Here is a 15,073-nt window from a genome sequence, read left to right as displayed (position 1 = left end):
TAATAGTCATTGAATTGAATAGTCAACTACAATACAATATTGTAGAAATTGCAGTGATTATTGCTCCCAATGTGACCACATCATGCTCGCAGTTTCGGCAGGACAAGGTGAATGCACCAAGTTGAACTGGCAAAACATTACTTATTTCGATACTTCTTGCTAAAATACGATCAAATAATGGTATCGCATTGGCTCTTGCATCTTCTGGAATTGCGGCAACTTTATTAGATGGAGGCAGAACAGCTCATTCAGTATTTAAACTGCCACTAAATATTCCAAATAACCCAAAAGTGGTGTGCAATATAAACAAAACAATCATCTATGGCCACAGTACTGAAACAGTGTAAAACCAAAACACAACCATTCTCTTGATGGTTTGAAGAGGACATTGAAAGTTATAAAAACCAACTACAGATTATTCTACTACAGATGAAACTGCATGCATAAAATTAACGGTCGTTTTCTGCACGATTATTGATTCACAAGATGCTCTCATTCACCAGATATTTTCCGATGTTCACAGACAGTATACGAATCATGAGTGCCCGGAATAAAGAGCAATTTTAGCAGCAAAAACTATGGATGCCAACGAATTAAATCTCAAGATACAATATTTTTTACCAGGTGACCTGGTGTCATACAAATCTATTGATATAGTTTGTGATGCTACCGACGCTGTAAGTTATCAAACTGAGTTTTTGAACTCATTGGATTTACCAGGCATGCCACCGCATAATTTAAAACTGAAGGCTGGTTCTCCGGTAATTTTGGTTCGTAATTTGAACCCAGCACGGTTGTGCAACGGCACGCGATTAGTTATTAAAAAATGTATGAAAAATGTTATCGAAGCCTCATTCTAAATGGCAAAGTTCAAGTTGAAAATATATTATTACCGCGAATCCCTATTATACCCACAGATGTGCCAATTCAAACGCCATCAATTTCAAATTAGATTAGCATTTTGACTATTGGCACAATGACTATCAATAAGTATCAAGGCCAAACGATGTCTGTCTCGATTGGGGCAAACCATCCAGTTTGTTTGTATTGGGGACAAATGGGGTCACACAGAATATTGTACACTCTGTTGCATTAAGGGATTGATACTGTTCTTTTGTAGTACAGATATTTTTAGCGATATTTATATAATTTTAAAGAATTTATTTTAATAAATAAAAAAAAAAGTTTTGTGATTTTGTAACAGTTTACAGTGCTCTATATCTCTCCCACTTATAAACCATATCCTTACACACTTACAATAAGTTATTTATTTCTAGCAAAATATTCTCTAGAAAACAACGTGTGTCGGGTCAGCTAGTATAATATAACATTTAATTTAAATCGCTAGCGTTATTGGTTCTTGAGATATTTTGGGTTGACTAAAATTTTCAACTTTTTTTAAATTGCTATGGTAAAATACCACCCACTCAATTATTTTGAGAGTCCTTTCTGCATTATTATCTGTATAACAAAATTTATTTGAAGTCGAAATCTCTACTGGATCTTGAGCTATGGACGACGAAAAAAAACTTTCCGAACGTAACTACAGACGTTAGACTCTAGGGACCTTGAAACGTCGAGAAATGTTAAAATTTTGAATTCGACAAATCGGACCCATTACAATAATAACTGCCTATGAGAAATTAATAACATCATTGGTTTCTATTAAGAAACTAGCTTTTTAATTTAAAAATAAAACATATTATTGAAAAAAAACTGCCTATACATTTCAACCGAAGTTTTTGAGCCTTTCATTTTGTTTGTGGAATACATCTTTTCCAAAATGTTAAGTACTATTCGGTCGTGGTCATAAATGTGTATAGTCGGCGTAATGCGCTTCTTAACATTAATAACTTATTAAAAACCAAAATGTGTTGGCTGAAATCGAATTGAATTTTGACATTATTACCATGGAAAGTGTGTATAAAATCACTTTTAATCCATATACAATCAATGACAGGATTCTGTAAATTGAATAATTGTTTCAAATAAATATTTACTGATTTTTGCAACGTTAAATAGAGACTTAATCAACGCTTATAAGTTGTCAGTGCTTTTAAAATTAAAAATACACATCTTGCTATTTGTTTTTCCAATCGCTTCGAAACAAATAGTCACCATTGCTAAAGATTATATTCAATGTCTCACAAAATATCGAGTGTAGGATTTTCTAGATTAGTTTGGAGGAATTTTCTAATCAACTACCTGTAGCACTAAATTGTAATCAAATGTCCTTTTTAACCACAAACACTCTTCTTGTCTCAGTCTTTCTCAGTCCATCGAGGGAATTTCCCTGACAAAATGTTTCTCCTCCACAAAAAATAAGACAAAAACGTCACAATAATTATGAGTTGTAGAAATAGAAACGAGAAAAATAACACAGAATTGCAAAATTACAAATTCAACTCAAAACCCGACAAAAATTCAATTTTGAAACTTAAAAACAACAGCAACCAATAACAAACATGAATTGGCATATTTAAACGGTACAATCGCATTCAACAACAACAATACGAAAGCTACTTCAAAAAAACAAAAGAATTTACCTTCAAGTTTCCAATTTCTAAACTAATTTAATAAATAAATGCACTTCTTTGCATTTGTTTATTTTCAAAATGCATTTACTCGTTTCGTATCTTATCCCAAAATCCCACTATCACACTCGATTTGAATTTCTCGTAAATTATTCTAGGTAGAAAAATTGTAAAACTACAAAACAAAAAGAACACCAATACCCTCGGTCGGATTTTAATTTTATTTTTGACAACTTTGTTGTTGAAAAAGAATGATAGAGTACGCACCACACTCACTTAAAGCAGCAGAGAGCAAAGGACAGAATGAGACAGACGGTTGGTGTGAACTCGCGGTTGGTACTTTTTTGTTCCCTCTAGTATGTAGGTATTTTTAAACTATTTTTTCGCAGGGATTTCTTTTCTTGACACACAAAACACGTTTCCGCATAAGTATTTTTGATTAATTGAATGATTTAACTAGGTTTAGGCGATATAATTTTATATTAATTGAAGGCAAAGAGACGTATAGAATTGTATAAAAGCAGTTTAAAGTGGTTTTATATTATTTTTAAGTTATTTTTTAAAGAAATTTCACAAGAGAAGTATTAACACACTCTGGTTCGGGGTGTTTTTATTTTTTCACTTCCTTTTCCCGGGCAATTTTTTGGTGATGCCAAGATATTTTTTTTTCTGGACTTGTGATTTTGTTTGCGAATAAATTCAAATAAGAACTTCGATTGTTCCTATAATTGTCAAGTTCTGTCAAAGCTCAACAAGTAGACACTAATTTTAGGAATAAAACGAACACACATTATATGACAGGCAGCTATTTTATAAAAATCTGCTAATTTCTGTCAAAGTAAGTGATAGGTATTTTATGTATACATAGGTTATGTTTGACTGACTGAATAAAAGAAATATTTAGTTAGAAGGAAATAAACAAATGAAAAAAGATAAAGTGCTTATTTGTCTTGTATTATAATTTTCACTTAAAACTATCCAATAATTAAGAACTTTGTCTATATCCAAATCTGGAAACCCAAACAATTAAGTCGTTCTTGTAGCTGGAAGAGAAAATACTTTTAAGGTTCTATTCAAAATCCGCCAGAAAATATTAAGTTAGAGCTTTCGAGCCAGGGCGGATGCAGACTTTTATTCAGATAGGGCCACACACTAAACATAAAGACGAGCTTTTGGACACATCTACCACATGTTCTTTAATATTCTGTAAAGGAAGCTGACAAAATTAAAGTTACATAATAGGTCCGTTCGCTTACTTTCTGCATTAAAATTCGTAAAAAGAGATATTTTAAAGAGTTGGGGTAAAATTGTCTCACAAAAAACAAAACTACAAAAAACTGAACAAACTTTTCCCACAATTTGAGTGTCAAAAAAAATATAAATTTTGAAACATCATCGTTTCATTTCGCGTTTAGAATTTATTTATTTTTTTAAGAAATGGATAAAATAAGACAACGTGAAATTCAAGCAACATCATGCTGGTCCATTGTTTTTTTTTTTTTATGAAAAAAACTTGATTAAATTGAAACTTGAAAATTGCAATTTTGTTGCTGTTCCTTGGAAAAAGAATTTTTAATTTTTATTTAATCAATCAAATTTGGCACTTCTCACAAATCGAAGACATTTCTTGGGCTAACATTTGTTGGTTGGGAAAAATTTTAAACTTTTACGAAAAACTATGAAATTTTTGAGTACGTGAACAGGATTTAGTTAAATTTCGCAGTTTTTCGTAAAATTAGACTGTTCTAGAAAGGTACGCGAACGGACCTAATGTGTATACATCTTAAACTTATATTTAAGGCCTAAATTTATCAAGGTGCAGAAATGGATTTGCTAGCAATTTAATGTCTTAAATCTTGACTTAACTGAGAAAAAAATTAATAAAGTACTTAAACTAACCTGTTTTGTTTGTCCACCAAACAATATAATTTAATAAGGTAAATTTTAACGCGTCCTAATGTACAATCTTCAAGAAGTCCAATATATAATTGAAAAATGTGAGATATTTTACCCCGATCATTACTTAATACATCGTGTTTTGTAAACAAAATCTTCTTTTGAAAGGATACTAAAAGATTATTTATTTTTAACTATAAAAATTCAAAAATAGTTTGCCGAATACCGCACAGGTCATTTCAGTGAACACGATAATCGATCAAAAATAATAATAATAATAATCAAAAATGATCAAAATTAAATGCAGCCATTATGTGTCAAACACTAGTCGCCGGCTGTCAGAGTATTTATCGTCAAGTAAATTATATCTAAATGGTAAGTACCTTTCTATTCATTATTCGTAGAGCGTACATCAATAGTCTGTCAATTCGTGAACGTTTTTATTACATTATTTATGAAATCTTTTTTATGACACGAAATAACAAAGTAACCTCAAATATTTTCCTATTGACAAAGTCAGATCGCATTTAAGATGGTCGCCGTATAATCAAAGGGCGCTCCTATTTGAAATGGTCATTTCATGAACGTTGCCGGACATGATTCGACGTATTTTACTTGTAGAAGATTTTGTGTGTATTGCTTTAAATTTTGGTTATTTAATATAGATGGTACCGGAAATGTATCTAGTCTGTCTTTATTTATAACTCCTAGAAAATGTCTTGGAAAATACCCAGGAACTTCAAATCGGTACCCACCATCTGTTTATCGATTTTAAAGCCGCGTATGACAGCATCTATACGGAAGAGCTCTACCGAACAATGTCTAGTTTCGGCAAACTTATCCGTTTGTTCAGAATGACGATGGAGAATGCACGCTGCTCTATCAAGATCGGAAAAGATCTTACCGATGGATTTGATGTCAAAAAAGGTTTTAGACAAGGCGATGTACTGTCATGCGACTTCTTTAACATCGTTCTGGAAAGAATTGTGCAAAACTCAACCGTCAACACTAGACATAATTGGAAGACCAAAGCGTAATGTCAGTGGAGCGTTTTTGAGCATTGCGACGGAAGCGAAGAAGATGGGTTTAGTAGTCAATGAGGGCAAGACTAAGTATATGCTGTCATCAAAAAAGGACACTGAACAACGACGTCTTGGACATAACGTCACCATGGACAGCAATAACTTTGAGGTAGTTAAGGATTTTGTTTACCTAAGCACCGCTATTAACACAGACAACGACACCAGCGCTGAAATCAAACGAAGAATAACTCTTGCAAATTGCTGCTTCTTTGGACTTAGAAGGCAATTGAGAAGTAAAGTCCTCTCTCGAGCATCGAAAATCACCATCTATAAGACACTCATCATCCCGGTTCTCATTTATGGCGCTGAGGCCTGGACCCTGTCAAAGAAAGATGAGAGCGTCTTAGGATGCTTCAAGAGAAAAATTCTTCGGGTGATTTTTGGTGCCGTCTGCATAGATGAATGGAGGAGAAGATATAATGACGAACTGTACTGGCTGTACAGCGACACTGACCTAAACGGTGATTTTTTAAGAGCTTGAGAACTTTTTTAAAAAAAAACGCATACAATTTGCAAAATCTCATCGATTCTTTATTTGAAACGTTAGATTGGTCCATGACATTTACTTTTTGAAGATAATTTCATTTAAATGTTGACCGCAGCTGCGTCTTAGGTGGTCCATTCGGAAAAACCAATTTTGGGTAACTTTTTCGAGCATTTCGGCCGGAATAGCCCGAATTTCTTCGGAAATGTTGTCTTCCAAAGCTGGAATAGTTGCTGGCTTATTTGTGTAGACTTTAGACTTGACGTAGCTATACAAAAAATAGTCTAAAGGCGTCAAATCGCATGATCTTGGTGGCCAACTTACCGGTCCATTCCTTGAGATGAATTGTTCTCCGAAGTTTTAACTCAAAATGGCCATAGAATCGCGAGCTGTGTGGCATGTAGCGCCATCTTGTTGAAACCACATGTCAACCAAGTTCAGTTTTTCCATTTTTGGCAACAAAAAGTTTGTTAGCATTGAACGATAGCGATCACCATTCACCGTAACGTTGCGTCCAACAGCATCGTTGAAAAAATACGGTCCAATGATTCCACCAGCGTACAAACCACACCAAACAGTGCATTTTTCGGGATGCATGGGCAGTTCTTGAACGGCTTCTGGTTGCTCTTCACTCCAAATGCGGCAATTTTGCTTATTTACGTAGCCATTCAACCAGAAATTAACCTCATCGCTGAACAAAATTTGTCGATAAAAAAGCGGATTTTCTGCCAACTTTTCTAGGGCCCATTCACTGAAAATTCGACGTTGTGGCAGATCGTTCGGCTTCAGTTCTTGCACGAGCTGTATTTTATACGGTTTTACACCAAGATCTTTGCGTAAAATCTTCCATGTGGTCGAATAACACAAACCCAATTGCTGCGAACGGCGACGAATCGACATTTCACGGTCTTCAGCAACACTCTCAGAAATAGACGCAATATTCTCTTCTGTACGCACTGTACGCATTCGTGTGGTTGGTTTAATGTCCAATAAAGTAAACTGAGTGTGAAACTTGGTCACAATCGCATTAATTGTTTGCTCACTTGGTCGATTATGTAGACCATAAATCGGACATAAGGCGCGAAACACATTTCGAACCGAACACTGATTTTGGTAATAAAATTCAATGATTTGCAAGCGTTGCTCCCTAGTAAGTCTATTCATGATGAAATGTCAAAGCATACTGAGCATCTTTTTCTTTGACACTATGTCTGAAATCCCGCGTGATCTGTCAAATACTAATGCATGAAAATCCTAACCTCAAAAAAATCACCCTTTAGTTAGCAGAATTAAAGTCCAACAGCTAAGATGGCTAGGTCATGTAGAGGGGATGGACATCAACGCTCCAGCTCGGAAGGTCTTCGAATCCAATCCCGAGGGACGGCGCAGTAGAGGAAGACCGCGACTTATGTAGGTGGCGCACCCAGCTGGGAGAGGAGCTTAATCAACTTGGCGTGAGAAACTGGAGACAGCTAAATTTCTAAAGAAATGTGTCGTAGGACTGTAATAGTTGAAACGTTGCTTTTTGCAAATGTAATCATAGCCAATTCTTGAACTCAGAACGCCAAAATTTAGGTGCAAGAAGTTAGAAAATGAGAATGATTACCAGACAAATTGTATCTGATTTTAATATGAAGAATGGCGTAATGGCTCTTTTTGGCGTATTTTATTCTGACGCAATTTCCGGGAGTCTATTATTACTATTATTTTCATTTTGCTCAAAAAAAAGAGTGTAATCGGCTAAGGTGACTATCATATTTTTGATAGTCAAATTTGACTAGGTATCATTTTCATTCCAGTCAACTACGAATAATTAAGTTGTTATTTTGAATTTATTCTTGTTGTTAAAATTCTAGACAATCCAAAGCAAATTCACTTCAAAAAGTAGATTGATTTAATTTATTAAGATCTTAAAAGTATTTAAAGGTAAAAGATAGTCAATTTTAAAAGAAAAAAACTTTAGGAAAGTCATTCTTACATTCTTTATTTGCGACAATTAAAAATATAATGGAATTGAAGAAGAGTTCCATTAAATCAAATGCAACTTTACTGACTTCTTTAAGGACGCTACAATTCTGTGTGAGCTAAGGCCTCATCCAACAAACTTTTCCATCTATGTAGATATGGAAAAGTTTCGGGCTCATAGTTGAGTGATGTCACTTTCCACTTGTACGCGCCAACTGATTCGCGGTCTTCCTCTACTGCGCTGTCCTGTGGGTGTGAATTCGAAGACTTTGCAACTTAAGTTCTGTGTTATCAGCAAACAATATCAGATTGGCTATCTGTTATTCAAAGTGTCTTCTTAAAAAAAAAAACAGAAAATTTCCACTTTCTCTCAGGAAAGTTCTGTTTAAAAAATTTAAAACATTACTAAAGCTTTTTCAAATATGGTTAAACTACTAAAAAACCTTTTTTTAAACAACTATCTTTATAAGCTGGAACCTCCAATGGTTAAAAGTTGATGAATTTGTGCTGAGCGATTGGAATAGGGCTGTATTTCCAATTCATATTCATAATGTGTTCCCTGGTCCAGTCCTCAGTTAAAAGTAGAACTTTTTTCAACAAAGCTGAAAGCACTAAAATTAAAATGTTATTTTCATATTAAAAAATTAGTAATTTAATGTACAGTGCCGATCGAAAAATGTTACTCAAACTTTTTTTATCGATTATTTTTTCGAATTTTGTCAAATGGGTTAAAATAACAACATATTTTTTAATGAGGTCTAATTAGTACTTTGTTGGAACTCTTTTATTACGGCTGCACATCGACGAGACATTGGATGAAATAGGTTTTTCCATGTGGATTGTGTTACAGGTCCGGGTAAGTATTTTTATTTAATTTATCAACTGACTCTGTGCACTTCTTCGCAACCTCAAGTTTCATTATAGACCAAATATTCTCAATTGGATTGAGACCTGGACTGTAAGGAATCCAACTTAGTACATCGATATTATTTTCTTCGAAGCACTTTTATAACTTATAATTACAAAAAAATCCACATACTATTATTAGTCATAAAAGTCTTAGCTTTTTTTAAAGCTTAGGTAATATAAGTCAGTCATGGTAAAAATAAACACAAGTTCATACTTATTACTTTGGTATGACAAGAAGCATTGTCCTGTTGAAAACTGAAGCTCCAAGTGTCCCCAAAAAGCTCTAGCACCGTGGATTCCAATACGTTTTTTAGGACTCGAAAGTAACTTTTGCATTGACTTTGGGTTCTAGAAAGCTCATTCTATTTTTTTCATCTCCAGAGAATCATCCCCACACCATCACACCTTCAGTTTGGGGGGCATCCACAAAATGCAATCAGTGCTTTCTTTTGGTTCTCTTCACTCAAGGATTCTTTTATCTCCAACATGGAGAATTTCGATTCGTCCGAAAAAATGACATTGTTTCACATTCGTTCGTTTGTTCGTTTTTCTTGCCTCTTTTTGGAAAATCCGGCTTCAGTACCGGCTTGAGTGCTCTAACGAACCTTTTTTTCACTGATCTTGACGAAATTACTTTGCCTGCTCGACACAGGTCGTTTCTAACCCTTTACTGCATGGTGGCTCATATACGAGCCAAACCGTATTTTTGTCGATATTTTCCAGTTTTCAACTAATTCTGTTGTTTTGTACATACAGTGTGAAATTAGTAACATAAACGCTTTAAATTTTATTGATAAACGCCATCTGTGAACGAGTTTCGGCAATTCATTTTTCCGTCAAACTCGTCACAAAGGGTTCAGTAGCAGAAATGCGTGTTTTAGAAATTCAAAATTGTATTAAAAATATAAAAATAAAATGTAGTGATTGAAAAAAAATATACCAGTAAAGCAAATAATATAAATATTATTGACAATGTGAATTTTTTCGATTTTATGAAGTAACAAGTACTTATAAGTTGAAAAAACGGTTTGGATCAAATATGGCACACCATGCAGAAATATACGTTCATTTGAACCAACATGCAATAAGAGCACAAAAGTTGAATATTTTTTTTACCTACATTCATACATATTTACGTGTCCCATAAAAAACAAACTGCTTACAACACCCCTAATAACTTTTTAATTATTTTATTTTACGACTTCCTGTACGAGTATGTTGCCCTAGGTTATGTACAACAAGGGCATTCATATATAAGGAATTGTATTTACAATAGGAATCAAACGATCGTGATAATTTAATTGGAATAAGTTGCACATAACGGATTACTATAAAAGTGTATTTTTTTTTATAAAATTGCAGTTTTTTAAGTGGAAGTAAGGTAGAGTTAAAAAATGTTCATATTTTGTTTTCGTAGTTATTTATATACGAACATTTCAGAATTCAGATATGGACCCACATCGGTTTTACGGAGGTATCCATACTACTATCCAAAATTTACCCGACATCAGCAGTGACGAAGACCTATCGGATGATGAGCACGAGGTGAACAAAAATCTTCCGCCTCTATATATTCCAGAGTCTGATGAATGCGATTGGGAATTAGAGGATAATATTCCTCTATCCCAGATGATACCTCCCGCAAGTAGAAGTGCGAGAGCTGAAATACCCCGATGGCGGGATGGGTTTTTGGAAAAAGGTGATCATGAAACCGCATTCACAGGTGATACGACATTACCTGAGGAAATAAGGAGCTTGGATACGCCAGTACAATTCTACAAGTACTTGTTTACAGACAAAATGTTCAAATATATATAGAGCAAGAAACTATCCGATACTCCTGTGAAAAACGTCCCGAAAAGATTGCCCATATTACAGCAATGGAACTTGAACAGTTTGTTGGAATATGCCTATACATGTCCATCGTACAGTTACCATCAACTAGGTTTTATTGGAATGAAAGCCTAGGTTACCCAAAAATTAACTCTGTAATGACATGTAACCGTTTCGAAGAAATAAAAAGATTCATACATTTCAACACCAACTCGACGCAAGTACCCAAAGGACAACCAGGACATGATCCCCTTCACAAAATAAGACCATTCTTGGACCAAACAAGGCAGAGACTCCTTACTGTCCCTAGATAAGAGTATATGGCAGTAGATGAACAAATCATACCAACCAAAAGCAGATTATCTATGCGGCAAAACAACCCAAAAAAAACACACAAAAAAAATTTTGTTCTCAGTGGTAGCTCTGGATTCAGCTACGACTTTGAACTTTATACTGGAGCCCAAGGAAATGTACAGTTACCGATTTGCCAAAGATTAATACATCCAGTGACGTTGTTGTTCGACTGGCGAGAACTATTCCCGACGGTTAAGGTCCACTGAAGTCCTTTACCAATGCCGAAGATTGTACAACACCAAAAACGATCTTCCACTGGCGTTGTATTTTTTTTTCTGCTAGTAATTTTGGTCTCACGATACTTTTTCAAATTCCATGCCAAAATTTGTTGAGCAATTCAGTCTTTTAAAAATTTCATGTATTGTCAAATTCAGACGTGATAGACACAAAATATTGTCTTTATGTTCGGAAGTGATTTTTTCCCTATTTTTGTCTTCGGTTGGTATTGGACTGCTATCACGAAGTAAATGTAGCTCTTATTGCTAATAACATCAACTGTTATACAGTGTTTGAATGACATGTTGCTTCCTAGCGTTCCCAAATTCCAAGAACTGATCTCGAAAAGGGTAATAAAATGTTTGACCAACATTTTTCAAACAGCACTGTATAATTAACGCAGTGGGACAAATATTGAATTCAAACAATTCTTACGAAAATGAAAAAAAAAAAATACTCTTATCGACCCCTTTGGATCAGCCATTCGGTTTAAGTATTTAATTTGACTTTTATAATATTGAACCGCGATTATTAAACAGGGCCAATAAAAGATAGGATGATTCCAAATACTTCTAATATTGGATAGTTAATCAAATAATTTTAAATTTACATTTATGTTTGACAAATGCGGTTCGATTGACTCGAATGTCAAAATTTAAACTTCCCAAAACAGATTCTTAAATCATAATCAAAATTTGTTCATATTTTTCTGATTTGACAAGTAAATTACTGAATATGAACGTGTTGTCAAATTTAATTTTTAAATGAAAATGGCAAGCACTGCACATCAGAAAAAAAACGTATAAGATTGCTTCATGGACAACGTTGCATTTCAATTTAATTTTTGAGATGAATTCAGCTTGAAAAACTCAAATTAATCTCTCAGATTTCATTGAAAATCCAAATAGGAATGGAAAATGGTGTTTGACAGCGTTCATTGCATATATATGTATTTTATTAATAAATGTATATACAAGCAGAGTGGGCAGGTTCAGACGACATAAGTTACTTAAATGTAAGTCAAGTTTCTTGCATCTGATTGGCCAGATGACAAAAAATTACTTTCCAATTAAGGCAACTTTAATGGAAAGCTGACTGGAAAATAAGTCAAGAAAATCTTCCTTACTATCAAGTCAAGTGCAAGTCTACTTCTATCAAAACGACAGTTGATTATGTTTTTTCATTCAAATGAAAACTGAACTTTATTACTCTATGATTTATTTGTTTTCTGCACAATTTCCTTTTATGCTTTCTGTAAAAGGGTTCCTTGTCAATGTTGAAAATATATGTAATATTTCTTAACAATACAAAATACAAATCGTGATGGACTTGTTGGACAATAATGTTTTTGGTAGCTTTTGTACTATAGACTTAAAGTAGAGGTTAGTGAAGTTAAGTTCTGAATTTGAAATTCATGACACTTGAAAAGCTAACTAGTTGCCTTGGTAAAAATGTACGTTCAAAGAACGAAGTTGAAAGCAAATGAAGTCGCTTATGGTTTCTGAACCTGCAACCCTTTATTTGTCAAAGATATTTGAGAGTGTGAACCCCAGTAATTGACAACACTGAACATCTTATTTATTTCGACTTTTTATTCTTAAGCTAAACATATTACATGTTCGCAAAACATTTTAAATAATTTTATTTCAACCTTTTAAACATCCAATTTTATCTGTCAAAAGTGACGAAAAAAATTGACATTCAATTGTCGGCATATTTTCTAACGGATACAAAATTGTGATTAATTGTCAGATGATAGCTTAATAATTGGATAAAATCAACCAACCATATAAACGGACACTTATTACTTGATCGAAAATTGGTACTTGGCACCTAATTGGATGCTATTGGAAGACTTTTGACAGTTCGCCAATATTAAAAAAACATTAAATCGTGCTTCTTATCTTTACTTACATGCTCGAACTGCGTCCTTCAAAATGGATTTACCCCAATTTTCAGTTGACAAATTTAAAGAATTTAACTGAATAAATAGACATTTTATTAGCTCTTATTTTTATACTATTTCAACAATTTTCAACCTCGAAAACTTAATATTAATATCACAGTTTTTGTCTTTTATTTTTGTACACTTGGCGAACTTAAGCGATTTCAGTTTGTCTCCATTTTCAGGTTATGTTCATTAGAGTGTCTGTTCTCCATGTGTCTCTGTAAATCCCGCCGTCTGGCCAAAGTCTTATTACACAAATGACATTTGTAAGCTGAAGTTCCTGGTTGCAAATGTAACCTGACGTGTTTGTTCAGATTAGACGGATCACCGAACGGCCTCAAACAGAACTTACACTTGAGTGGTTTAAATCCAGTGTGCGTTCGAATATGAATCTTCAATCCATATTTCCGGGAATAGACCTTGCCGCAGTAAATGCAGAGATGTCCCTGTTTCGAAGTTCCCATATTACTCACTATAGCCTCAATTTGGGCAGCAGCTTCCATCGGATTTATTGGTGGCTGTATCAGATTTTGTGGTGGTGGTGGAGGTGGCGAATGATGTGGGGGTTGATGATGCGGACTACCCCTTGGTTGAATAAACATTCTAGGTTGATTAAATGCTACTGACGAAGCTGAAGGCATTGACCCTGACGAGCTCATTGGTGGCTTGAAAGCTGACAATCGAGATGTTGTTGAAGTGGGAAATGTCATGGTAGCTGGACATGGAGCAGCTGTCGACAATTGATCAAACATCGATGCTTTCATGGCATAATGCAGGCGAATCCACAAAATGTCCAACGAATGGCGTCCACACGCTAAGGCAATATGAATTTTTAGAGGATTTGGAGTTTCAAAAGATAACCCACACAAATGACAAGTGTATCGTTTATTTCCTGAAGGAGAAAGAAAAAATTGCATTTTAGAAAGAAATTTAAAAAAAATTCCGCAGCCGGTAGGATTCGAACCTACGCTCCCAGAGGGAATCTGATTTCGAGTCAGACGCCTTAACCACTCGGCCACGACTGCTATATGAAATTGAAGTCAAAGTTTTTATTTAACTTACCTTCAATATTGCTCGGAGTGAGGAATGGAATTGACATTAGAATGGCCAACTCCTCGGAGAACCATGCGACGAGTTCTTCTCCCTTTTGAATATCTTTGATGGCTCGAAGGCGTATAGAGCTGTTAATATCCCGATTCACCTCGAAGACAACGTTGTAACTGTGAACATCCTCGGAGAGTTTGATTCTTCTCAGCCATGAACAATCATGCTCCATGATACTCGATAAATTTCCCTCGAGGACTTTGCAGAAATCCGTTCCATTTGGGATGATTCCATTCAAAGCCATAAGAGTCAAGGAAGAGATGTGTTTTGTGCAGGTATCCTTTAGCACAGTCTCCGCTGCCAGAACTCCTGAATTCTTGCTTCGGGACATGGTAGAGGCTGATAATATTGGTGGAGCAGATCGGTTCTCCCGAGCAGTGGCAGGAGCAGCAGAACTTGGCAACAAATGTTCAATGCGAAAAATCATACTGGGTGTTTTACGTTCCACACGCTGAACTGACGAACTTCCAATTAGAGTGCTATTAGATGGCAGCACGGGCAGCATCGCGTAATCCTCTCAAAAATATATAGAACTGTTCCAACTGTGGTCTTATTTGGAAATGAGGTCTTATTAGAAAACGATTTTCCTTTTATACCTACTCCGAGGAGTCACCCTTGCCAAAAAGGACATTCGCGTTTGAAATCGGTCACAGAGTGCAACCCTGCAGCACCAAAAACCTGACAAGCATACAAGGCTTTGCCTTTGCAAAGCGACAAGTGCGTGAAGTCTCACGACCTAACCCAGCAT

General features: G+C 34.9%; 2 protein-coding genes and 1 non-coding gene across 4 annotated transcripts in view; all 3 read right to left on the bottom strand.

Moving 5' to 3' along the window:
- LOC129945430 (serine/threonine-protein phosphatase 6 regulatory subunit 3) overlaps positions 1-3,134 on the bottom strand; it is a 32,848-nt gene extending 29,714 nt beyond the window's left edge. Inside the window, exon 1 of one of the 2 annotated variants that reach the window (XM_056055186.1) lies at positions 2,802-3,134. The gene's annotated coding sequence lies outside the window, so the exon portion shown is untranslated. Of the gene's footprint in view, positions 1-2,546; positions 2,765-2,801 lie in introns of those variants that run through there. The other variant, XM_056055184.1, reaches the window with a different exon arrangement.
- Positions 3,135-13,382: 10,248 nt separating this feature from the next.
- Positions 13,383-14,830, bottom strand: LOC129945162 (zinc finger protein 574). The gene is made up of 2 exons (XM_056054821.1): positions 14,284-14,830; positions 13,383-14,113 (listed from the first exon to the last, which is right to left on the bottom strand). Exons 1-2 carry the CDS (start codon positions 14,828-14,830, stop codon positions 13,383-13,385), a joined length of 1,278 nt encoding a protein of 425 aa, XP_055910796.1.
- Positions 14,165-14,246, bottom strand: Trnas-cga (transfer RNA serine (anticodon CGA)). The gene has a single exon. It is a non-coding gene; the product is annotated as a tRNA-Ser (tRNA).
- Positions 14,831-15,073: the final 243 nt, after the last annotated feature.

Source organism: Eupeodes corollae, chromosome 2 (assembly GCF_945859685.1).
Source record: "Eupeodes corollae chromosome 2, idEupCoro1.1, whole genome shotgun sequence".
Classification (NCBI taxonomy): Eukaryota; Metazoa; Arthropoda; class Insecta; order Diptera; family Syrphidae; genus Eupeodes; species Eupeodes corollae.
The sequence above is the reverse complement of the archived record's forward strand: the minus strand, read 5'-3'. Positions and strand labels throughout refer to the sequence as shown.

What these genes read in the sequence shown, in the direction of transcription:
- LOC129945162 (XM_056054821.1), bottom strand. Translation starts at nt 14,830, where the DNA reads ATGCTGCCCGTGCTGCCATCTAATAGCACTCTAATTGGAAGTTCGTCA. An exon ending in CACTCCGAGCAATATTGAAG is followed by an intron (nt 14,114 to 14,283) that starts GTAAGTTAAATA and finishes TTTCTCCTTCAG; the next exon opens with GAAATAAACGATACACTTGT.